General features: G+C 39.2%; 1 protein-coding gene across 2 annotated transcripts; it reads right to left on the bottom strand.

Annotated features, from left to right (window-relative positions):
* Positions 1 to 520: 520 nt before the first annotated feature.
* LOC139944006 (cilia- and flagella-associated protein 337-like) lies at positions 521 to 26,102 on the bottom strand. 2 transcript variants are annotated; one of them, XM_071940932.1, is made up of 21 exons: positions 25,710 to 26,102; positions 19,985 to 20,228; positions 18,983 to 19,123; positions 18,425 to 18,487; positions 17,184 to 17,412; positions 16,215 to 16,261; positions 15,514 to 15,651; positions 14,141 to 14,329; positions 11,479 to 11,670; positions 10,780 to 11,034; positions 9,786 to 9,950; positions 8,666 to 8,818; positions 7,961 to 8,145; positions 7,368 to 7,541; positions 6,463 to 6,608; positions 5,948 to 6,099; positions 5,405 to 5,622; positions 4,505 to 4,575; positions 3,479 to 3,993; positions 2,563 to 2,709; positions 521 to 1,860 (listed from the first exon to the last, which is right to left on the bottom strand). In XM_071940932.1, the coding sequence occupies exons 1-21, from the start codon at positions 25,721 to 25,723 to the stop codon at positions 1,648 to 1,650; spliced, it is 3,651 nt and encodes a 1,216-aa protein (XP_071797033.1). In that variant the 5' UTR covers positions 25,724 to 26,102; the 3' UTR covers positions 521 to 1,647. The 2 variants fall into 2 exon arrangements, with proteins under 2 accessions (XP_071797033.1, XP_071797035.1); XM_071940934.1 differs by having other exon boundaries at positions 3,479 to 3,990.
* Between the last annotated feature and the right edge of the window lie 537 nt (positions 26,103 to 26,639).

Raw genomic sequence — 26,639 nt, 5'->3', positions numbered from 1 at the left:
TACTTATCAAATTTGCTTTAAAAAGTGGACAAGGCTATAGTCTTGTGTACTTATCTAATTTGCTCTAAAAAACGCACTTTAGTCTTGGGAACTTATCAAATTTGCTCAAAAAAACGTACAAGGCTATAGTCTTTCGACTTTTCAAATTTGCTCTAAAAAACGCGCAAGGCTATAGTCTTATGTAGGCCTACTGATAAAATTTGCTCAAAAAATCCGCAAGGCTATATAGTCTTGTGAACTTATCAAATTTGCTCCAAAAAAAAGGCCATGGCTATTGTCTTATATACTTATCAAATTTGCTCAAATAAACGCGCAAGGCTATAGTCTTATGTAGGCCTGCTGATCAAATTTGCTCAAAAAATCCACAATGATATAGTCTTGTGAACTTAACAAATTTGCTCCAAAAAAATGCACAAGGCTTTAGTCTTACATACTTATCAAATTTGCTCCAAAAAGTGTGCAAGGTTATAGCTTTGGGAACTTATCAAATTTGCTCTAAAAAAAGCACTACAGTCTTGTGAACTTATCAAATTTGCTCAAAAAAGTGTGCAAGGTTATAGCTTTGGGAACTTATCAAATTTGCTCTAAAAAAAGCACTACAGTCTTGTGAACTTATCAAATTTGCTCAAAAAAGTGTGCAAGGTTATAGCCTTGGGAAATTATCAAATTTGCTCAAAAAACGTGCAAGGTTATAGTCTTGGGAACTTAATTAAATTTGCCCACAAAAATGTGCAAGGCTATTGTAGTCTTTCGACTTTTCAAATTTGCTCTAAACAACGCGCAAGGTCTTGGGAACTTGCCATAATACACCCATAGTAGCAGCTCCCTGTAAGGCAGTGGTGCTTAGTGTCATCTACTCGGCGCTTGACTTGGATGACCGCCGTATAGCAGGCAGTGGTGCTTAGTGTCATCTACTCACGCTTGACTTGGATGACCGTCGTATAGCAGGCAGTGGTGCTTAGTGTCACCTACTCACGCTTGACTTGGATGACCGTCGTATTCAGGCAGTGGTGCTTAGTGTCATCTACTCGGCGCTTGACTTGGATGACCGTCATATAGCAGGCAGTGGTGCTTAGTGTCATCTACTCACGCTCGACTTGGATGACCGTCGTATAGCAGGCAGTGGTGCTTAGTGTCATCTACTCACGCTTGACTTGGATGACCGTCGTATAGCAGGCAGTGGTGCTTAGTGTCATCTACTCACGCTTGACTTGGATGACCGTCGTATAGCAGGCAGTGGTGCTTAGTGTCATCTACTCACGCTTGACTTGGATGACCGTCGTATTCAGGCAGTGGTGCTTAGTGTCATCTACTCACGCTTGACTTGGATGACCGTTGTATAGCAGGCAGTGGTGCTTAGTGTCATCTACTCACGCTTGACTTGGATGACCGTCGTATAGCAGGCAGTGGTGCTTAGTGTCATCTACTCACGCTTGACTTGGATGACCGTCGTATAGCAGGCAGTGGTGCTTAGTGTCATCTACTCACGCTTGACTTGGATGACCGTCGTATTCAGGCAGTGGTGCTTAGTGTCATCTACTCGGCGCTTGACTTGGATGACCGTCCTATAGCAGGCAGTGGTGCTTAGTGTCATCTACTCACGTTTGACTTGGATGACCGTCGTATAGCAGGCAGTGGTGCTTAGTGTCATCTACTCACGCTTGACTTGGATGACCGTCGTATAGCAGGCAGTGGTGAAATGGACGTAGCCTGATCTACAAACCCCCCACGGCATAAATCCCCCGGGGTGGGGCTGATGGACATCGATCGGAGCTCTGACTCGTTGGTGCAGGTCAGACCTCGGGTCAGCATCCGTGGGGTCATCGGCAGACTCGTTGGGAACAGGACTTCATCAGTTTTCTGAGGCAGAATGAAAGTGGTGAGTTTTAGAACAAATGCGATTGTTTAAGTATTCTGTGTGTCAGAATACTTTTTCAAAACTCAAATCTACAATGGCCCTATTGACCCAATTCACCTGCTGTCATTCTGCAATGGCCCTATTGACCTAATTCACCTGCTGTCATTCTGCAATGGCCCTATTGACCTAATTCACCTGCTGTCATCCTGATGATGATCTTGGTTGCACCATTTTGGGAGTCAAATTCCTTGTGTTTCATACGTACAGAGTAAAGCAAATCTTATGCAAAGGGCGTTTATACATGTAAGAGGTCCATTAGATTTTTTCATCATTTCTGTCATTCTAAGAACCATAGCAGCATTTTGCTTTTGACTGCCGGGCGCCAACACCATGTGAAACGTGTGTGCAAATATTTTTCCCAAGACATTCTGACTATGTGCCAAATTCCATGCTTGTATCATTAAAGGCACAATTCCTCAATATATTTCTTCTATCTGCCCCACTACAAGAGAATCCTTGATTTGGGACCACTCATCAAAAGATTTTGTGCACATTCACAACAATTTTGCAGGTATAGAAGTATTGCAGATGAAAATGTTCTCTGAACGGAGATCTCTTTGAGATTACAAAACTGTTTAGGCGTTTTTCTTGATTATTATCAATCACGTTCCGTTGGATATTTGTGTGGTGATATTTGGACGTACCAGTGTGGTGAGTGCTTGGAATGGGGAGCACAGTTTTCCAAACCTCTGAGTTGCTTTCATGTCAACCTCTCCATATCTATGTCTTCTCTCTTGTCTGCTTAACGTAATCCTTGCAAAATCCTGGTCGACCTGACGTCCAAGTAAACTCTAGAAACAAAAGAGATATATTTATTTATTTATCATCCAGGAAGATCCAAAAAAGGGTTTTGACAAAGTGCCAAGTGTGTGTATAAAGTGTGGACAATGTTCAGGGGGGGATCAAGGGTTTTTACAATGGATACCTGCGAGGGTAGAGGTTGGTATTGTGTATGAAAAGACCTTCGGAGCGCCACGGCACCTCAGGCTCTGCATACCACCAGGGGAGCTGAGAAAGATTAAAGAAATGTTTTTGGCCCAATTACTGGGGCACTAATTGATACGCTATTGTGAAATGCAGTATATACACGAATGTTGAAGTGGCAGAAATTTTGAGGGCTGATTTCCAGGTTGAACATTCTTTTGCAATCCTGCTGTTGTTTTGAGGTAAGATGATTACAGCATTGGGTCTTGGGCCCACTTTATAGCCACAGGAAAAGTTTTAAACATTTGGAAATCCCCAAATACAGTGAAAATACTGGTGGACAAGCGAAATGACAAGCTCACTGGTCCCATGGCTAGTCACTAAAAAAAGGCAACCCCGGGGTGGATTTCACAAAGAGTTAAGACTAGTCTTATCTCGAGTTATGACGCGTTACTTGTCCTAACTTGGGACTAGCCTCAAGTTTTTAATATCTCTTAGGTTAGGACTACACCTTGTGAAATCGATCCCTTCCCTGATCAATTAATTTCAAAGAATCCACCATTGATATTTCTCACTTCAAAAGTTTTTCGGGGCATATTTTTAGAATATTCCTCTTTCCAACACTCCTATACTCACAGGCGCTGATGAGGACTGCTTTCTTGAGCGGCCGCTGTAGCTCCCAAAACTGGACATGGTCATTGACCTCTGTGACCTTAAGCTGACCTCATCCTCCCAGGTCGACACCGAGCGCCGCCTCATCGGCTTGATGGCATCGACCGTCAATCCGTACGACGATTCGTCTCGAATCTGCAAAGGTTTGATCGGTGGCGAGTTTGATTCACTCCTTGACGGTGACTGACTACTGGTAAACTGTCCCTGTGTAATTGATACAGATGGTTTCGGCCGGTAATCAGCAACTGCCTCTTTCGAAGATGTAAGAATAGATGGTAGACTTAGCTCCTTCTTGGTCGACTCTGAGTCCTCGTCCTCGATGATTTCCACTCGGGGTTGAGCGGTCTGGAGTTCTGGAGTAATTGCTGCATCTTCTTCAGAGTAGTTTTTATTCCGAGATCCCACTGAGGTGGTGACGTTGTTGTTCAGTTCTTGGTCAAATTCCTCCAGAAACACTTCATCTTGGACTGTTTCTTCTGCTTTTCACAAGAAGAGAACAACATGCAACCACAAACAATAAACATAAGACATTACACCACATAGCTAGAGTGGTTGAGAGCATGGAATTCAAATTCTGGTTCCCTATGTCATCGGGGTGTGGGTTTGAATCCCGGTCATGACACTGAACTGTAAATGTTTCTCTTCACCCAGGGGTAAATGGGTACCTCCGTGGGCAGAGATGGTTCCTGTGATTGACTTAGCTCAGTGCGCTTCATACTTTGCAGCTCATGCTGTATAATGAAATAAATTGCCTAGTGACCAGGGGTTATAGTGTACGCGCCTCATGAGTGTCACAGAGTGTTGGATTCGAGGGCTATATAAAAAGCCACAAATATTACTATTATTTTATTTTGACTGAGATGGACTCCATCGTCAGGGTGTCACGACAATTTTTTTTATGATAAACATTTTTGTTCAAACAGAACTCTTAAAAAAAAGACTGTGGTTTCATTTTTGGGAATAGAGAATCTTTATTTTTCTAAAACTCACCCATCTCGTCCTCCAAGTTTCCAACTTCTTGTTGAGTCTCAGTAGCTTCTTCAAGATGACTCCATGGTGACCTAAAACAATTGATTAAATAAAGAAAATAACTTTTTCCTCAAAATTAGTACTAGGCTGTGACCAAACTTGGGGTAGTGGTTACGGCTACAGCTTGATTGCTGCATCGTCATGCCTCAAGGAATAGGGCATCCTTAGCAACACCCTTAGCAACGGTCTAAGCCATAGCCATATCTGCATATCAGATACAACCCTTAGACTAACAGAGGGCAGAGAAATATGAAACCCAAGATGATGAAAATTGTATTGGATTTTCTGAAGGCCTCATCATCCAAGTGTTGTTTTTGGTTGTCGTAGAGGAATCTTTCCTCGCCTTCGACCTCTAGGAGCCTGGTTCGAACCCAGCCAGGGGCACTACGTGGATTGGGTTTTCAGTCCTTTCCTGATTGCATTGGTTTTCCTTGGAATAGTTCTCTGTGGTTTGTCCTTTTTTTTTTTTTTCTTCTTTGTCCTCTCTCCATTAGGTTCTTGACTAGTAAAGTGTTTATAACTTCACCAGCGAACGAATAAACAAAAGCAACAGAAATACCTCTTCTTCCTGACTGAGATGATTCTTACATTTTATTATTTTTGGTGCATCACTCAACATATAACCTCTTTAAATCTAAGGTTCAGAACCAAAAGCCGGTTTATACTCCCAGTGAATGCGACTGCAATACAAATGTTGACGTCACAAATGCGTAACAAATAATTCTCAACAGTTTTGCTATGTTATCAACTCCTGCAGATCGTTCTCTGAGAAATCAGCCATGTGACGTCAAAACTCGCTTCGCTTTCGAATCCCCAGGAAGTTTGAATCGAGGTTAATAGTGTTTTCTTCTTTTGCCTTACTTTGGATGAGCATACGTCTCAGGATTCCTAAGGTTCCATTTCTTAGATTGTCCAAACGTCCCGACGTAGTGACCATCCGATGTCCAGAGTCTGGCCGTTTGATCTGTAGAGGCGGTCAGTACAAACGACCCATACTCCTGAGGAATGTACTCTATGCTGACCAAAGCAAGGTCGTGGGCTCGCCAGGTGTGGACTAATGCTGGGCGACTGGTTTCTTGCTGAAATTCAAAAAGTGAAACGGCTGGAGTTTTATTTATCAGTTATTTTACCCCGCACAGTACGCACATTTTTCATCCTTAAAGGCAACTTCGTGGCAACCAACTGCACTGCATGCTTCCCTGGAAAAATTAAAATTAAAAAATGTTCCCCACATCTAAAACTAAAACTTCCTTTCTTGTCATAAATTCTCTCAAGGGGTTCTTGGCTAGTACAGTGATTAAGTTTGCTTTAATAACCAGAATAAAATAAATTAAGTAAGTTAAATTACAAAAGCCTTGTAAATCTCTGTTAATAGCTTTAGTTTGTCTTGACCTTTGACCTTACCTGAGCTGTTGGTAGCAGGCAGTAGTCAGCAATGTTCCATACATACACATGACCCATAGTGTCTCCCGTTATTAACGAAGAGTCGTCCTGATTGGTTGCCATGGCAAGCACTGATTCTTCCTGGGTGATAGAGCTGCTTCCATAGAAATAACCTGAGAATTAGAACACCAATGTCTGGTTAGGTGAGGTTTGCGGCTTTAATAATAAAAGTAATTCATTGTTTTAGTGGGTTATTATTAAACAATTTTTTTTTAAGATCTAAGTTCAAGTTCACAAAAATCACTGAATAAAACAATTTAAAGTATTCCAGATTGCACCATAAAGTTTTTTGAAACATAAACATAAGACCTTGTTTCAATTCAGCCCGTTTCAGCCACACTTGCAAACTTTAGGTCAAGAATGCCCCTCGAGGAGGACCCTGGCTGAGACAAACTTTGTTAAGTACATTCTTCATAGAAATACTGGTGCTCATAAATGACAAGTTTTAAAGAAAGAATCCATTTCATTTGATGTACCTTTGAGATTTTGTGAGAATCCATAGATGGACCAGAAGTTCAGCCAACCTGCCTCACTTGATATGAGAACAGCGCCCTCTGTCAGTCCCTTATTGATGATCCTACTCTTCAAGAAGACGATCTTATCAACAGGAGCTTGTTCAAAACTAGAAAATAACAGAAACAAGCTTTCAGAATAATAACTACTTTTCAAGCTGATTTGGGGTTGAACAATAACACACTTAACCAGAGCGGGACTTAAACCTTTGACCTCCAAATTAACGTGCTGGCACTCTAGCAACTTAGCTATCTAGCCCTATGTTGACAGTCTTCCTATTTTTTTCATTATCTTTGTTCAGGGGTGTCAGTTAGAAGCCAAGAAGCCATACAACCGTTAACTGCTGTGCATCCTGGCAGGGATCACACCCAGAATTATGATAGAACCTTGGGAGCTTATCACAACTATAAAAGCAATTGTAACTACATTCGATTCTCATTATACCAAGGTCGCTCAGGGCTGGCCAAATACCTCTTTATATCAGCAACACTGTTAAGACAGCAAAACAAACAAACACAAAGCAGAAATGAGTTTTGGGACATCAACCTCTTTATAACGGCGCTCTTTTTTTCTAAATGTAGATTATGGGCTGATAAATCAAACTCTTTTCTTAATATGTGTAGTTCCCAAAAGACAACCATGCTAAAGTAAAAATTGTGACACATTTTACTCATTTCACAAAAAGTACAGCATGCACTAAGCAAGTAATATTTTAACAGAAACTTTCTATCATCATTATCTTAATATCTTAACTGTGTAAATATAAATCAGCGGACATTGTGTTTTGTGTTGCACCCAAACACTTTAAACTCTGGAATTGATTAATTTTGATCAGTCTAAATTGTCCAACCTTGGTTATGACTCTTACCCCTGTGGCTGCTTGTGTTTTGCCCGATGTCTTGAGTTTGGTCTTGAGGGTTTCGCAGAGTGACTGGAACCTCTTGAGGATGAACAATGCGGGGACGACACCTCCTCCCTCTCATTCATTAGTTTGTCTGTTGTTGACTCCAATGACGAGAGAGCTTCCTTAAGTCTCTTACTCCTGAGGTTTTAGAGAATGAGGAGTATGGAAAAACATAAAAAAACTTCTCAATGTGAAAGGTAAGCATGGATGTTGAAGGGATTGGCAGTCAACATTGTTCACACATCATAGTGCTCATTTGCATTGTTTAATGTTTTCAGAGCCAAGTTTCACAGAAACTTAACTGCAAAGTTTCTTATAAAATCAGAATTATCTCTTAAAAAGAAAATGTAATCTCTTTGAAAGGGAAGGTTTACATTTAGTAACCACTCCTGAAACTCACAGCTATACAAATTTACTTAGTAAGAAGAACAGCAGCCTTTTAGTCAGAAATATTATCAAATATTTTGTTGTTGGGAAACAACTGTTCTTTGACAAAATAGTCTACATCTTGACTATAAAGCAACTTGAAATTTACAAAAATTCAGGAAGTTCCTTACACCTGGCTCGACTGGCCCTTTCTGAGTCGGACGAATATCGTCTCTGTCTCCACACTCCAAACGATGATCTCTCCGTCAAAACTTGCCGTAGCTAGGAGATTTGGAGGACAGTAGTCAACGGCTAGAATGTCATCCTTGTGCACCTGGCCACCTTTCCAACTTGTGTCACCTTTGACTAGTAACGTCTGCAGGGGTGGACAATGAATTATTTTCTCTCAAATATACTCAGAAGTGCCTTTCACACTTGGAAAGTTACAAGGAAAATTTGGTTTACCTTAACACTTTCCTTTCTCAAGCAAGTACATACACATAGTGTTACCGCAAACCAAATACAAGTTGATACCTCACCATGCAATGCCTCAAATTCCATATAGCTTGAAAGAAGTGAAATATTTTGCAAAGATAAGACCTTTTCTACTGATCTCCAGTTATAAGATTTAATTTTCTTTTTTACATATTTTCTTCATAAAAACTGGGGGAAAAAATGGGAAAAATGCACAGCAAAATACAAATCAAATCAAATCTCTTCCAATCTAATCTAATCTAATCATAACTCAATACCTACATCTGAGTCTCTGTCATTATAGAATGCAGTCTTCCTGCTCCAGCTCACAGCAAGTAATCTAATCTTATATAATCTAATCTAATTCAATATAATCTAAACTAATCTAATCTAGTCTAATCTAATCCTAACTCAATACTCACATCTGAATCTCTGTCATTATAGAATGCGATCTTTCTGCTCCAGCCCACAGCCAGCATCCCTTTCTTCTTTCCAAGAGACACCAAACCGGTTGTTTCCGCTTCGGCAACCGGTTCAAACTGGTTGATATTATGGCCATTCTGAAAGTTCCACACCTATGTGGTATAAATACAATAACACCAGGTCAAACAATAAAAAACTTCACAATAAAGTATTCCAGAAGACTCAGCTAGGGTCAAAATGTCAAGCCATTAATTGTTTTGTGCATGTATACCATAGGTCCTTTTGTTTGGTAACAGTTTACAACACAGGTAATCTATTTTTTTTTATGACAAAATTAATATGTGACTGGTTTACTTCCAAATAAAACTTGATTCCTATTGCTATCAATTTGAACGTGACGGGTTTGAAATTGTTAAAAAATCTGGGAAAAATTTTCAAATTGAAAAACCAACCAAGAAATTTAATTTGGGCCCAAGTTCATAAAGCGGAGAAAAAAATCAAAAGAGTTTGTTTAATAGGGATTGGATATTTTTATTCACAAAAATATAGATATTTCAGGTACGCTTTTTTATGAATGATAAGAATTGACGGAGCAAAATTAAACCACAGACTGTATCACAATCAACAGTCATTGATGCCCAACTTGGTCTTAGGTTACAAGAGTTTTGGCAGTTAATTTTAAGCAACAACCTTCTCTTTTGTCGACTTATTCTGGCTTATAAAAAAATTAAGTTTACAACTAAATTAATTCTTCCACTACAAAATTTGTTGTGCAGCTGTGAGAGATATGCTCTTTCGTTCAAATCGTGGTAACTTCCAGTGGTGCGCCGTAGCAAAAACAAATTAAACGCTTTAGCCCTGCTAGTTTTTACATAAATCTCTCATTTATTTTTTAAATTTTGTTACCTGTTTGTCTTGTCTCCTTATTTGTAGTTTGTTTGTCTAGACTGTAATCTACTGCAAGCCTTGACTTAATCTGACAGCCTCATGCTCTGTATATTTTGGTCTACATGGAATATCTCTTGATGAATTGAATTGATATAAATTGAGTTGAACTGAATTGAATTTAATTTAATTGAGTTGGATTAAATTGAATTGAAGAAGCAGTCCGACCATTACCTTGATTGTACCGTTTCTTGCACCAGTGATGAGTTTCCGTCCCGTTGTGTTGAATACCATGCAAGTAATCTCTTCAGTGTTATGAGCCTCCAGGATGGAGAAGGACTTGGACCCTGAGGTCAGATCCCACACCGTGATGGTCGAATCGTCCGCCCCTGTTGCCACCTAGAAGAAACAAAATAATGAGAATGAAGATACAAATATTGGTTGATGGTCTTATGTTGGACCGCTCTCCCACTGTCACTGCGCTCTAATAGCAAACTGGAATCATTTACGAACTGAATGGTCTAATGTTGGACCGTTCTCCCACTGTCACTGCGCTCTAATAGCAAACTGGTATCATTTACGAACTGAATGGTTTAATGTTGGACCGCTCTCCCACTGTCACTGCGCTCTAATAGCAAACTGGAATCATTTACGAACTGAATGGTCTAATGTTGGACCGCTCTCCCACTGTCACTGCGCTCTAATAGCAAACTGGAATAATTTACGAACTGAATGGTCTAATGTTGGACCGTTCTCCCACTGTCACTGCGCTCTAATAGCAAACTGGAATCATTTACGAACTGAACGGTCTAATGTTGGACCGTTCTCCCACTGTCACTGCGCTCTAATAGCAAACTGGAATCATTTACGAACTGAATGGTCTAATGTTGGACTGCTCTCCCACTGTCACTGCGCTCTAATAGCAAACTGGAATCATTTATGAACTGCCTGAAAACCTACCAGAACGGTTTCCATTAGACTGCTCTTTCATCACACACATACAGACTGTTGTTTATAAACTGATTTGTTGAGCACTTTGAGAGCTCCTTTGGTCCTATTATGCGCTTTATAAGAACAATTATTATTATTATCCTTGGCTTCACAAACAACACAAATTAAATGAAATAAATAAAATGTCATTGTTCTATCAAAACACTTCCATTGTGCTGAATTCCTGGGTCCAAAGAGTAAACAAAATCCATAAAATCACAGTGACATTTTTCCCAACCTGTTTGAAGAAGGAGTTATAGATAGCGCAGCAGAGTTGCGTCTTGTGTGTCAGCGCCATCTTGTGATTAGCAAACTCCGTCCTGCCCAGTTTCAAGGTACCGATGTGATCACCGCAGCATGCAATGAGAGACTGTTGATGGAGGAGGAGACAACTTGTACCGTACTCTGGGGATCTAAGATGCTGAAGGCAGGGGAAACGGACTTGGAACGTCTGGAGACAGGAATACTCCTTCAAGTCCCATACTTTGATCACCTGTCAATAACAAAAAAAAAGATCTTATGTCCGACATTGTTTACAAAACAAGTGACTCTCTGCATTTCAAGATCTAGGGCCCACAAGGGAACAAGTTTTTCATATTCCTTATTTTGTAAAAATTTTAACTGCGAACAGCACTGCTTCTTAACGTTTGGTATCATTTTACCAATTTTTTTTTAACCCTTTATTTTGAAGTTTTTCTCTGTAAACAAAGTTATTTTATCTTAATGTATATGCATAGTTTCAATTTAGCCTTTGGCTAGAAGTGCAGTGATTTAAATCACCAGAATAATACTAATAATAAAGACCTGTGTTTGTTCGCCACATGGCTCTGGAGAGCACTGAGGTACAGTGCTTATCACACATTGGTGTAGGATAAAACCATATAATTATCTTAATCCACGATGAAAATTAAATTAAAATGTCCAGAATCACACGTACCCCATCTTTTGCATAACTGTAAAGCTGTGTAGTGACTTCGTTGATAGCCACGCCCACAACCGTCATCATGTGACCCATGAGACATGCTGTGGCCCTCTCTTGAACGAATGGATTCCACAGATACACGTGGTGGTTGATACTGCCTGTTGCTATGATGTTTAGCGTCTTGTTGAAATCAAAACATTCAACTCCCTGAAAAGACAGAATGATTGTGAATGCAGTGGTAGACCATGGGGATGGGGGGAGGGGGGGGGACAAAGGTTGAGTCAAGTTACCCCCCCCAAAAAAAAAAAAAAAAAAAAAAAAAAACATGGGAAGGAAAATTTGCTTACAACCAAAAGAAATGTTTAATGAAATGGGAGGAGAAGGATATGTTTGGTGCCAAATCAGGTTTATATTTTACTTTTAACTAAGGCCCGTCTCACCTCTTTCTTCCACTACTGCCAAAGGTTCATACTAATCGTTAAAGCTGGGAAAACTTGTGCACAGCCAAAAGAAAAACAAACCTGTATTAGAAATTGGCTAACTGAGAGTTTCTGTGAATTTCAACTCCTTTGCCCTCCCCATCCCCCTTAAAGGCAGTGACACTCTTGGTAATTACTCAAAATAATTATTAGAATTCAACCTTACTTTGTGACGAGTAATGGGGAGAGGTTGATAGTATAAAACATTGTGAGAAACGGCTCCCTCTAAAGTAACAAAGTTTACGAGAAAGAAGTAATTTTCCACGAATTTTATTTTGAGACCTCAAGTTTAGAATTTGAGGTCTCGTAATCAACCATCTAACTGCACACAACTTCGTGTGACAAGGGTGTTTTTTCTTTCATTATTATCTCTCAACTTCGACGACCAATTGAGTTCAAATTTTTATAGGTTTGTTATTTCATGCATATGTTGACTGAGATACACCAAGTGAGAAGACTGGTCTTTAACAATTACCAATAGTGTCTAATGGCTTTAAGCAAAGAGTCCCTATATGCCCTGACTTTATTTTCATTCCAAAAAGTTGAAATCTTCATAGTTGAGTTGCTAATCAAACGTTTTCATCATTATTGGCCAAAGTACAACTTGCTAACATTTCTAATTTCCTTTCATTTCACCAATAGTTAGTGTTAGATTTATATTTTTTTTTACAATCAAATTAATCCTCGTTCAAACAAAGGCGCTTGAAAACCAGCAAACTCGTCTACTGATTTCATTAAAATTATAAATCATTAACAATCAAACCAGCACAACGAGTATGAAAATTACACTGTGTTTGTTCCTGACAAAACCTTGGCACTTTTAGAACTAGTAAACAGATGGCTAAATAATAACTAGAAATGTCAATTTCAAGTCCACTATTAATATGCTGGTTTTTTTTCCTCAAAGGTATTATACACTTTCGGAAAAAAAAAAAGGAAACAAAACTCACAGATTTACAAATAACTAATACAGGGTTTACAGAAGGTAATGGTGAAAGACTTCTCTTGCAATATTATTCCATGAAATGCTTTACTTTTCGAGAAAACATTTAAAAAATTATCAATTCTCGTTGTCGAGAATTACGGATTTATTTTAAACACATGTCATGACACGGCGAAACATGGGTGGGTTTTCCCCGTTATTTTCTTCCGACTCCAATGACCGATTGAACCTAAATTTTCACAGGTTTGTTATTTTATATATCAGTTGTGATACACAGTGTGGGCCTTTGGACAATACTGTTTACCAAAAGTGTCCATTGGCTTTAAAAATAATAATAGACACCATTTTGGGCATCAACAATTTGTGTAATTTCTACCTGAAAGCATTCATGCTATAAAGATGTGGTAGGGAAAGTGTCCATCCCTCTTTGAAGTACCCACTACATCCATTTTTTGTCACTATCCAAAAAATGTTTGATGACGATAAAATTTTATATGGTCTGTCAATTTTCTGTACATATAATTTTTAGTGCATTCCTGATTTTTTATGATAGTCAATAAAAGCAGCAACTTTTTTTGACTACTGGAAAACAAATCCTCTTTGGAATGTATAGACCCATTTGCCTGCCAATTGTGTTTGATAACACTATGTTTCAAATTTCACTCTGAAAGAGTATCAGATAAAATGGCATTCGACACCATTTCAACGTGACTTTGGAGACTCATAATTTTCCCCCACTTTTATAAGGACTCTATTTATTGGTAATGAGTGCATCAACAAACTGAATTTGACCTTTGAGCTCCTCTAAATTGGTGAACTTATGCTTTATCACATGGCAGTGTAATTTTTAAAAAAGTTAGTGACTTGAAGTTTCGACCCTCTAGCAGAAGTAGAGTCTTTCTTTAAGGTTCTTTCAGCCTTCAAGAAAGACTCAAAGACTCAGGGTCGAAAGTTCAAGCCATTAACTATTTTTGCATTTATAACATAGGTCCTTTTGGTTGGTAAGCAGTTTGCAATAGCTAATTTTGTTTTCTCGTAGAAAAAAACTTCAATGCAATAGCAGTATGTGTGAACTTTAACTTTGTGAAATTGATGTATATAATTGTTTGTTTGTTGTTGTTGGTGGTAAATAATTGAACCTGTATAGCTTCCAAGCAAGAGAAGAAAAACAATAATTGCATTGTATTGTATCAAATTTTATTCCCCCAAAACGAAACAAACCCCATACCCATAATAATAAAATAAAAAACTTTACCTTGTTGATCTTGAATGTGTAAGATTTCTTCTTCCCCTGCGTATCCATCAAGACGAGAGACGTCTTACTACTACCGCTAGATGACATGATGGAGTCATTCTCAGGGATGTACACTACCTTCCGTATCATCTCGCTGTGGACCCTTGAGATCAAGGTGTGTCTTACGTATCGCTGGTGATGATGCAGATTCTAAGAGTAGGAAAATTAATTTGTGATTATTCTTGAATGTTATTGTTCTGGTTTATTCATTCATATTAAAACACAAGGCAGGCTACCACAAGAGTGAGAGTGAGAGAGATGAAACTGATCTCTGTTAACATTTGCTATTCTGGGCCAAACTTCAGAAAGCCTGTGAGCCCTAGCACTTGCCTATCAATGATAGGCTACCAGCAAAAACACCATACCAAAAATGCCTTGTACCCCACCCATAAATAATCTGTTTCACAGCTTCGTGAAATTGGGCCCTCCATTCAAAATCAAAGAAAAATCTCTCGCCCCATCCCAGAGTAAAAAAATAATATAAGTATGGCACACCCTTACTTAAAACCATGGAGTATCCATGATCCCCAGATTTTCGAAGGTTTGTTATTTTATGGATATGTTTGTATAAAGTGAGGATACTGGTCTTTGACAATTACCAAAAGAACCTGCCTTAAAGTACCCAGGGGAAAGAGTGACAAAAATGTCTGTCACCAGGATCCAATGTTTAAATAGAATGTGTGATAAAATGATGACAATTCCACATTTGTGTAACCCCTAGTTACAAATGTCAAGCAGTTCAAGGAAACATCCTCAACACTAGAGAAGTAGATGAGAATGCAGTATTATTTAAAGAAGAAAACAAAAAAATTCACAAAGCAAACATAAAAAGTTCTGAATTCAGATAAAAGTGTAAAACATAGTTAAAGACACTGGACACTATTGGTAATTGTCAAAGACCAGATAATGATGAACGAAAAAACACCCTTGTCACACGAAGTTGTGCGCTTTCAGATGCTTGATTTGGAGACCTCAAATTCTAAATCTGAGGTCTTGAAATCAAATTTGTGGAAAATTACTTTTTTTTTCTCGAAAACTATGTCACTTTAGAGGGAGCCGTTTCTCACAATGTTTTATACTATCAACCTCTCCCCATTACTTGTTACCAAAATAAGGTTTTATGCTAATAATTATTTTGAGTAATTACCAATAGTGTCCACTGCCTTTAATAACCTGACGTTTGGACCCATTGAGAAACACTCTGCTAGGGTAGAAATGTCAGGTAACTATTTTTTGCATTTATACCATAGGCCCTTTTGGTTGGTGAGCAGTTTGCCAATGCTAATTCTATTTTCTTAGATAAAAGTCTGAAATATCTTTTATAGCTTACATACCTGAGCCCATATTTTCTTGACACCTTCCTTGTCCGTAAACGGTGTTTCAAACAGCCTCTCCAGAGGTTTGGTGAAATGGTAGAGATGAATGGAGCCATGATCATCGCCAGCGATGAGTAGAGACTCCTTGGTCGGGTTCTAACGGGTGGAGGGTATCAAGAAATAGGTACAAGGAGTCAGATTTCAAGGTTGATAACAATAACAATAATTTATTGAATTAATATTGTGCTCTCTCCAGGACCAGCCTGTACGAGGGCGCATAACAGTAAATGCCATAAGAAAAGTTTACAGAAACAGTAAAAATATTCGAGCAAAATAGAAATCAAAGCCTTATAGACAAAAAAGGTGCATGCACACCATAATATTGTAAAAACTGTAAAAACAATGCAACTTAGAAAAGTATCTGCACTTTTTAAGGGTAAAGGCCTACACAACGGTTGTGAGTGCCCTTGTTTAGGTTTCCTGGGTCGACCCAGCAACCGTTTCACAAATCTCTATGCACATTTATGAGATTTTTGTGTTAGTTGTGCACAACTTATTCAATAACGGGCCTAGAATTTAATCCATGAAGGGGCACAGCAATTTTCCTCAGGTAAGGGGCACCTCTTTTAGGACAATTTTGGTCTCAGTGTTGGTCTCAGTCTAAGACTTCCACGTCTTGACTTCAACACTGCTTAGTTTTACAATAATGGCCGACTTACTTTCTTATCATACCAGTAATCTAAACAGACAGGAACATCCGGCAAAGCTGTCAAGAAAAGAAAAAAAACAGAAAAAAACCTGTAAAATTCCTCAGCAAAATTAGAAAATAATGTAAAATTTTGTGATAATTTCATTTGGGGTACAGCATTGTATTTTGGTTTAACCCTGACAACAAATCAGCTCAAATTATTTTCAGCATATAAGCATCCATGGTAATTCACATAATGAAACACTTTGGGTGGTTTTATGTACTTTTAAGAAGTATAGAGCTGCATATTGAGAGAGTTATGATATGGAGGGACAAGGTATTTTGGGGTCACATATGGTTACTGTTATGGACACCATTTTGGCTCAACCAAATGCTTAGTCTAGTCCGGCAACCCTTGTTCACCAATGCACTTTTGATGAAACAAACTGGCTTCAATTTTTCTTTGCAACTTAATAAATGGCTCTGAGACACAACCATTGACAGTTCCCTCTTTCGGTGAAGGGTTGTTGAATGTGAACAACAGCAGAGCAAGTTGTTCCAAAAATCATGTTGCCTGGAAAATTTGTCTACTTTTGGATAAGAGATGAAACCCCCTTGAATTGACAAGACTCACACTCGATCTACATCACCAACAAGTGAAAGAGAAAGATTTGAAACAAGAGGCTTCAAGTAGTATTAGCCAGAGGAGAGTCTGTGGGCGTTTTTTTGACACCCTGTTTTGTCTGTCATCAGTGTCGTTTACATGTCTTTGTAAGGGAAAATATTTGACACCCAGATAACAAGACCTTTACATCCCCACCAAGTGAAAAAGAAAGATTTCAAATACCATGCTTCCATCCATCATTTTGACTACAAGATAAAACCTTGTTGAGGTAGTTTGAAGGCAGAGTAGTTAATTAGGTAAGAACATAATTGTGAAAACATTCTGAACTCTGGATAATATTTTGATACGTCAAAAACTTATCTCCAAAAAACTCACCATACAAATGGAATTCCTCAAAGAATGTCGGGCAGGAGACATCCCAAAATCTAAGATCCCTCCCTGTCGAGCTAATGACCAGTTTGTTAGTGTTCCCCATGTATGTAATGTCAGTGTACCATGTCTTACAGCGCCTCTTAGATGCTCGAAGATCTTCCTTCTCGTTCTTGATCTCGTAACTTTTCTCAATGTGAAGGAAGTGTGCATCGAGACAACAAAGGATTCCCTCCTGAAAATGAGACAATTTGTTTAAAGGAACGTTACAGAAATGGTAAGAAACAAAAATTGTAAAGATCACAGATTTAAATAAAACTTACACGGTCTACAATGATGATAGTAGAAAACGTCCCTTGCAACATTTTGTCATAATTGATGAGAAATAAATAATCTAACATCGCGTTTGGAGTTTATCGCTCGGTGAGTGTTTTGTTCATATTTATTTTGGCAACGATGCATAGCAAAGTTTGTAATCGGTTATTCACTAGTTCTCTTGTGACCCAGATGGCTGATCGATCTCACACTTCTACAAGTTTGTCAGTTTATGTATATCATGGTGGATTACATAAAGTGTTTACACTGCTAGCAACTGTTTTGTTAGCAAAAAAAACAATTCTATAATGTTCCCTTAAGACTGCATTAAACATGATCATCTTTAAAATGGTGAGATAATAGAGAGACTGCAAACATTTGGTCACAAGCTCAAAACCCGCTCTAGCCTCTAGTCACTTTGTCTTTGTTCAACCCCATAATTATTTTAAAATTTACTCTGTCATTTTCCCTTGTGATTTAATATAAATCAAATAAACTATTATTATTAATAAAAAATACAATTTAACAAAAAGTGTAAACATGCATCAGGGATTCGGAAGTCTTGTTTTTGTTTTCCTCCAAAAATATTTGTACAAAAATGGCAATATTTAATATTTCTAAAACCACTAAATTCGTATTCTTTATCCTCTATGCAACTTCCTACCACGCAACTTATGAGAAAAAAAATACCAAAATCAGTTATTTTTAAATAGTTATTATAATTATGTTGGCACAAAAAACAAATACAAAACTTGGTGTAGTAATTAATGAATATTAAAAATAAGCGGTTTTGGGCAACTTTTAGCATAAAATATAAAGGTTACCAGCTTCTTATATGTTTCATAGCATGTAATTTGCATTGATGAAAATGGTACCCAACATTAATATTTGCTTTTGCTTTTTCATAATTAAATGGTGGCACCTGTTCTTACCTTACTGAGTGTGACATATCGTGGAGGGTTACAGAGTGCAATAACACACTGGATGATCTCTTGCTGTAAATAGTCAAACAAACAACCATTTTATAAAGACCCCCACAAATGTTCAAAAACAAAAAATCTTCAAGATACTTGCAATAGGCCTACCAGTACACGGGTACTTGTCCACTTCCCAGTTAGAGTTTTGTCAACAAACGATTTACCAGTTGGGCCGATCCACACTGTCCCAAAGGGATGTGAAGGTAATGATGTGAGGGGAAGGCTGTACCACTCAAAGCACAGGGAAGATGAGGGACATTTTCAACAATAGACCTTTCCATTGCTGGTTGGCGTGTTAACAGATGTTCTGACCAAAATCAACATTTTTTTGGCACACTTTCATTTCGATTGAATATATTATCTCCACTGATGACAAAATTCACACTATTTTTATAGTTTTTCATCACTTGCCAAAAACTCGGGCTGTGACGTTCGTTCTACGGAAAGGTCCACTACATCTCCAAAAAATGCATATTTTAATTTTTAAATAGTGAATTGATGGAAAATGCTCACTCTATTTTGTGTGATGTGTCGGATGTTAGGTTCATAGGTCAAGGGAAGCTCTCTTTTGATGTTATCATTCTCACGATAATGCAGTAACATGTAGGTACAGAACTCATTCCAGTCCACCATGCCGTCTGCTGATGTATCAACCTGCCAAGGGGATAACAATTAGGAAATTAATTCGTTGATTGCTGGATAAAAACAAACAAGCAAATACCCCAACAAACATCCCAACATACCCCCAAAACAAAAACAAAAAACTAACACATCTAGCTCAAGGTGATTCCATTACTGCATGCCTTAAACAAATATTTTACCACCGTCGGACCCCGTTAGCATCCATACTGAACCAACAGACAAAACGGAAACTAAGGAGCAGAGTTAAGTTTTTAATAACGACAATGAAAGTTGCATTTTAAGGCAAAACAACGGAGAAAAATTAAGCAGAAAATAATTAGAGAAATATTCAAAATTAGTCAGAGAAAGCAAACAAAAACAAAAACGCAAGTTATATCCTTGGAGATACTTCCGAAAATTTCTCTGGGTGAAAGTTAGGTCAAATTCTTGCCTGTACCTCGGACACCCCCCAAGCTCCATCCATAGTGGGCATCCTATTCTTTCTTGCCCACACCCTTCCCAACCAACGTCTTACTCCCATCCCAACACACTCTCCTCCAGGAGTCCTCACATTAGCAAACAGATTCTCCATCTGGTTATCCCATGCCTTCAATCAATCAATCAATCAATCAATAAAACATTTATTTCCATATTCACATCACATGGAGGCATCATCCTAAAAGCCTAAGAGGCTTGTGGCGGATGTGCCCGTTACAAGATTACAGAACAAAACAGGAATACATCAGCACCGAATAAATAACTACATACCACTACGGTAGATAACTACACAAAGGTTTAACCATGGTATCATCTCTTTGAACTCTTTCATCCTACTCTTGCCCACCCACACCCTTCCTCGCCAACGTCTTACCCCCCCCCCCCCCCCATTCTCACCTTAGCAAACAGATTCTCCATCTGGTTGTCCCATGCCGTTGTCTTGAAGAGACTCTGTATCATCTCTTTGAACTCTTTCACGGTGACGTTACCCGACTCTCTCTTGATGATTCTACCGGGTGTAACGAAGCCATCAGGCGGCATGTCATCTGTCGGTTCGTGGCGGGCGAACCGCCTCATCAGCTCTTTCAAGTGATGGAGTTTGATTTTATCTTCGAAGCGTAGAGTGTCATCTTTTTCGATGCTTTGATGTGAAAAGAGAATGAAGAATAACGTTTTTAAATCATTGACAACATTCCTTTTTGTTCTGTACCTGTTGTCATTTTTATCTCCTCTAAAAAACATTTAATCATAACACACTTTACAAATATCGTGAAAATCATTAGGCATTACTCAGTAAATTATTGAGTTTTATTTAGACAGTGGCATAGAAGCTAATAAGGGGGGCAGAAGCCCCCCCCCCCCCCCTCAGAAACCTCCACCTATTATAGTCACCCATGAGATCGGGAAAAAAGCACAGTATGAAAGGTATGGTAACGGCTTCGTCACTAATTTTAGACCAAAAGTGAAAGACTTCTTACAAGTTTGTTGAAAATATTGAGTAAACGGAAGTACAACATTAGGAGGAGAAATGACTGATGCTTTTTTTTCTTTTCTTTTTTTCAGCGGAATAGCCTAGATAAATTGTTGCAAATCAATGATGAGCTTCAAAAAGACCTTTCAAATACGGAAGGCTTGGTGACAACACTTCAACATTGAAGCTTTTACAAATGTTACATATTGTTTTCTACAGTCTTTCTTTTTTACGAAGCAGCAGTCAGGGCGAACCATAGAGCGCATGAACCAGCCTGCATAAACAAACCCCCATCCCACCAAAATAGTTTTTATTAGGTTAATAGCAGTTTGACCATCCTACTACCCTCCACAGTCATTACGTCACAATCATGACATCACGTTCATTACGCCACCTTGTTGCAATAACAATGTGTGATCATTACCAATAACTTACAATATCCCAGTAGCTCCATCCAATAATTAAACACCCCAACACCACTCCATTGTTTGTACAACTCATTATGCACTGTTTTCATAAACACCCACTAATGAAAAACATCACTCATTGGCAAGGTGAAGTTAGGGCCGGTAGTGCACTGTACGCCTAATAACGGGCTTAGCTTCGCTGTTCAGTGTTTGCACACCGTGCTTTGGCAAACATTGCTAATTAATTGAACAAACGACATTCATGTTTACTTTGCAACTTGAGCCAACAGTTAACACTTTGACCAGGTGAGGAGAAACATCACATACGGGTTATTTTTTTAGCCTGTCTGGGTTTCGCCAAAAGGATGAATAAAACATTTTCCCCATTAATTTTAAAATGTTTTCAATAAATTTACGAGGGTGATATTTCAGTTTCAATTGGTTCCTATCGTGCATTGGATTTGTAGAAACATTGCAAAAAGAAAGAAAAAAAAATAGTGTAGAGGTGCTCTATTTTACCTTTAACTGTTCTTAATGATGAAATATACAAATTAATTCAGCCAGCTTATATACTTTTTAAATAAACCAATCAATAAATTGTACCATTTAGGTTTAATACTACATTATCAAAAACCATTTATATAGCGTCATGATGCAGGTGGCTATGTGCACAACACATCACCTAAAACAATTATATGAAATACATATAAAGCAATTTAGTATAGTTAAAGATCCAAACAAAATTGTCTTTATGTTCCTTGAAAATCTGAAGAGAGTCAGCTTGGCGAATATGAGTCGTTCCATGACGAAGGTGAAATAAAGTGGAAGGCTCTCATTTTCCTATATTATTTTGGAGCAAGATTGTTCCAACAGTATTTTATTTTTCTTTCCGTGTCCTTTGTCGAGGTCTGATGCTCGATATAACAGATACCCCAATTAAAAGACAGATAAGCCAATTGTGTATGACTATTGCGTTTATTAACCTAATTGCCGATTGTGGATATGGTAACGGTCAAGTGACAGAGAATAGTGGGCCATCGTTATTAGCCATAATACGCAGGTAACAAATTGGACCCTATAATACAACAAGTTAAATGCTATGGACACTACCCCCCCCCCCCCCCCCTTGATAACTAAATTCAAAATAATTTTTAACATAACTAACTTGGTAAATAGTAATGGAGAGCTGTTGATTTTATAAACATTGTGAAGAACGGCTCCCTCTGAAGTAAAGTAGTTTTTGAGAAAGAGGTAGTTTCTCACTTAAATAATACAAAACTTCAGCTGAAGCTTTTGAAAGCACCGAAAGCACACAAATTTGCGTAACAAGGGTGTTTTTCTTTCCTTATTCTCTTGCAACTGCGGTGACCATAGAATTCAAATTTTCACGGATTTATTATTTTGTCTTAATAACCAAAGTTTTCCAGTGTTTTAAAATAAAAAAGAATTCAATATCTGAGTAGAATCAACTAGCTGGCCAAAGATTTCTCCCGGTTGTTTCCACCCTTACACCGGCATCATCGGACCGCGTTGCCGTCCGTCGCAATCACCCTACCGTTCCCCGCTTCCTTCTCCCCCACTCACCTTTCTCCGTCTAGACTGTCATCGCTATCCGTGTCCAGCGAATCCAGCATCGTAAATACCAATTTCAGTTTTTGACAAACAAATAAATGAATCTACCACAAAGCCTTTAAAGTTCCCTTTAAACAAACTCCAGTCGTATATTAAAGTTCACGTCAAAATAGCAACGCGTTTAAGTTGCAGTTTCACTGAAGCAATTTTCACACCATTGAATAATTGTTGCCTCAAATATTCACAGACAACAAAATAATATTGTTGTTTCCTGAGGTCGCCAAACTGAGTTTCCAACCGTGTTTTCATACATGAATCATGTAAGTACTGCATGAGAATGCTGATGATAATTTTCCTACATCATTGTTGATGATTGACCCTCACCGGCAAAGTCAATTTTCATGTTCGTTTCTCAATCATTAACGGCCTCTTGGGAATCACACTAATGCCCTGCTAATTAGACACTAATGCCCGCTTCACGACATGCCGTGTATAATTGGTTTCTCCTGGTGACGGAGTTCGGTCGTTTGCTCGCCTTGTCCACGGCTCTGTTTTATTCTTCGCCCTGGCCAGTATTCCATTGATGCCTGAGTCAACTCTCTGTAGTTGCTTTTTGGTATTTAATACAAATCACAAACTTCTCTCAACTGATGAAATTCCGGAACAAAAAAATGTTACTTTTCCAGACACGGTACAACCAATGCTTGTATATCCGAACACTGAGCAAGGAACGCCGAGTCGCAAAGTAAACACGTAGCTTATGATAAAACACATGGTCCAGCCGGACCTTATACTTTAGTTAATTTGATGCTAAAAATAAAACTATCCATTTGTATTGGTCCATTATTATAATGGGTCACTATGGTGTAATGTGATTCCACAGTCACCTCCATTGTTCGCTGGCTTTGTGTTGGGCAGCCGAACTAGGGTTGACAAATACCTCTGCACGACCAGCCAGGCCATGCCAAGAGATCAAGTTCGGGATATCACACACGTATATAAACCACCTAAATGCTTAAACCATAGAGTACGGCTAAACCATAGAACAGACCGCTATCAAACCATGGAGGTAGAATTTCTCCATGATCAAACCATGGGTATTGATACATCTCAAAACTCTGACAAAATATCTCTATTTGTGATGGGAAATCTATAATGAGGGCTACTTGAGACTGTATAAACAATAGATTCATTACATGTCAGGGATTGACAGCCGGTGGAACTAGTGGGCAGGTTTTTTTAAAGTGCATTTTAATTAAAAAGTTGATGGATGTTGAGTTTTCTGTTGGCATTGAGCATACTGACTTGTTGGTAAATGATTAACCATTGTGTGTACAATGTCTCAGCTGGTCCATAGAACAATCTGCAGACCCTGTTTTGACGGGTCTTGGTCTCGAGACCTGAACCTCAGCTGGTCCATAGAACAATCTGTAGACCCTGTTTTGACGGGTCGTGGTCTTGGTCTCGAGACCTGAACCTCAGCTGGTCCATAGAACAATCTTCAGACCCTGTTTTGACGGGTCGTGGTCTCGAGACCTGAACCTCAGCTGATCCATAGAACAATCTGTAGACCCTGTTTTGACAGGTCGTGGTCTTGGTCTCGAGACCTGAACCTCAGCTGGTCCATAGAACAATCTGCAGACCCTGTTTTGACGGGTCGTGGTCTTGGTCTCGAGACCTGAACCTCAGCTGGTCCATAGAACAATCTGTAGACCCTGTTTTGACGGGTCGTGGTCTTGGTCTCGAGACCTGAACCTCAGCTGGTCCATAGAACAATCTGCAGACCCGGTTTTGACGGGTCGTGGTCTTAGTCTCGGGACCTGAACCTCAGCTGGTCCATAGAACAATCTGCACAGCCGGTTTTGACGGGTCGTGGTCTTAGTCTCGGGACCTGAACCTCAGCTGGTCCATAGAACAATCTGCAGACCCGGTTTTGACGAGTCGTGGTCTTAGTCTCGGGACCTGAACCTCAGCTGGTCCATAGAACAATCTGCAGAGCCTGTTTCGACGGGTCGTGGTCTTAGTCTCGGGACCTGAACCTCAGCTGGTCCATAGAACAATGCAGAGCCTGTTTTGACGGGTCGTGGTCTTAGTCTCGGGACCTGAACCTCAGCTGGTCCATAGAACAATCTGCAGACCCTGTTTTGACGGGTCGTAGTCTTGGTCTCGAGACCTGAACCTCAGCTGATCCATAGAACAATCTGCAGAGCCTGTTTTGACGGGTCGTGGTCTTAGTCTCGGGACCTGAACCTCAGCTGGTCCATAGAACAATCTGCAGAGCCTGTTTTGACGGGTCGTGGTCTTAGTCTCGAGACCTGAACCTCAGCTGGTCCATAGAACAATCTGTAGACCCTGTCTTGACGGGTCGTGGTCTTAGTCTCGAGACCTGAACCTCAGCTGGTCCATAGTACAATCTGTAGACCCTGTTTTGACGGGTCGTGGTCTTGGTCTCGGGACCTGAACCTCAGCTGGTCCATAGAACAATCTGCAGACCCGGTTTTGACGGGTCGTGGTTTGGTCTCGAGACCTGAACCTCAGCTGGTCCATAGAAAAATCTGCAGACCTGTCTAGAGACAGATTTAGAATTTGAGGTCTCGAAATCAAGCTTCTGAAAGCACGCAACTCCGTGTGACAGGGTGTTCTTTCTTTCATTAACTCGCAACTTCGACGAACCATTGAGCTCAAATTTTCACAGTTTTTTTTATGTACATGTTGAGATACACCAAGTGGGAAGACTGGTCTTTGATAATTACCGATGAGTGTCCAGTATCTTTAAACCAAGAACGCAGAGAATGTAAATTTTCCTGTCGTCGACGTTTCCAAAGTTTAGAGACAGCCCTCAAATCAAAGCTTAAAAGCTCAAATCAAAACTTAAAATAGTGCTTGTTGGACCATGGAGGATTTCTTCTCCATGTTTGGACCGAGGACTATACAGTATGTTAAATTATGGGGCCAGCCGAGCTAGCTAGGAAGAACAGAAATACAAACACGAGTCGAATACGTTTTATTTGCCAATATTTGGCATTTCCTGTACATTTATAGGAAATGCCGAATTTGGGCAAATAGGGTCATATCACAAAATGAACAGTCGATATGGTTCTAAACAATTTTGTAGCTATGAGGATTTTTAAGTAAACATATATTACGAGATATAAAAAATATAAATCCTTACCCGTTTCCATCCATTGTTCTTTTCTCCTTTCGGGTCTTTCTGCTGACGTCGGTAAAACTGAAATAATTCTTGATCGAAACCAACCGCAACACAAGATTTAGTTTTTTCTCCAGCAGCAAACAATTACAAATCCTCAGTACACAAAATACTTAGTCTCACGGGTTGGGTCAACAAGTTAGATTTATCACCGGACTTTTGTCTCCGTGGTGTCGAAAGTTTACTGTTGCTTCCAAATCTGAAGTAGCTATTCTACCTTGTCAGCGAACTTTTTAATATATGATTTCATTTCCAGAAAAAGGGTATTCGACGGCTCCAGAGTTACCGTGTATTCTCCAGGTCTTGATTGAGAGATTTGCAGTTTGTTATCGGATCTGATAAGCCTTGCGTTCTGGCCCTCTGCACTTCTTGATCAAAATGCACCAAAAACATATATTCCGGACAATCCTGTGCCGGATTTCTTTTTCTCTTGATGACCGTGCCCTACTTCTTGCTAATGTGACTAGCGGAGCGCGACTGTTTTTTAATAAACATCCACGAAGATTCAGTTTGATATGTGATCCTGTTGTTAGCACTATGGTTTATCTTTCTAAAGGTGGATGTTTGTGGTTTCCAGTTTCCAGTTTAAGGCGATTATAAACCTCTCACCTTACGCCTCCTGTATTTAAAAACAAGAAAGGTGAGAATGGAATTTGATCACGGTGTTGTGTCTTTTTCTTTTCTTCTCCTTTTGTAACCTTGGCCGTTGGGTGAAACAAGAAGAAAGAAAATAATGAGATAGTATACTTCAGTTATATTTCTTCAATGGTACGGTTTGGTAATGCAAACGAATAGCTACTGACGTTCTGACCCTATCAGAAATCTATGACGACGGAACACAAATAAAAAGGTATAATAGCCGAAACGTCAGGCCATTAACTATTAATTAGATAG

The sequence above is a fragment of the Asterias amurensis genome, chromosome 11 (assembly GCF_032118995.1).
Source record: "Asterias amurensis chromosome 11, ASM3211899v1".
NCBI classification, from domain to species: domain Eukaryota; kingdom Metazoa; phylum Echinodermata; class Asteroidea; order Forcipulatida; family Asteriidae; genus Asterias; species Asterias amurensis.
The sequence above is the reverse complement of the archived record's forward strand: the minus strand, read 5'-3'. Positions and strand labels throughout refer to the sequence as shown.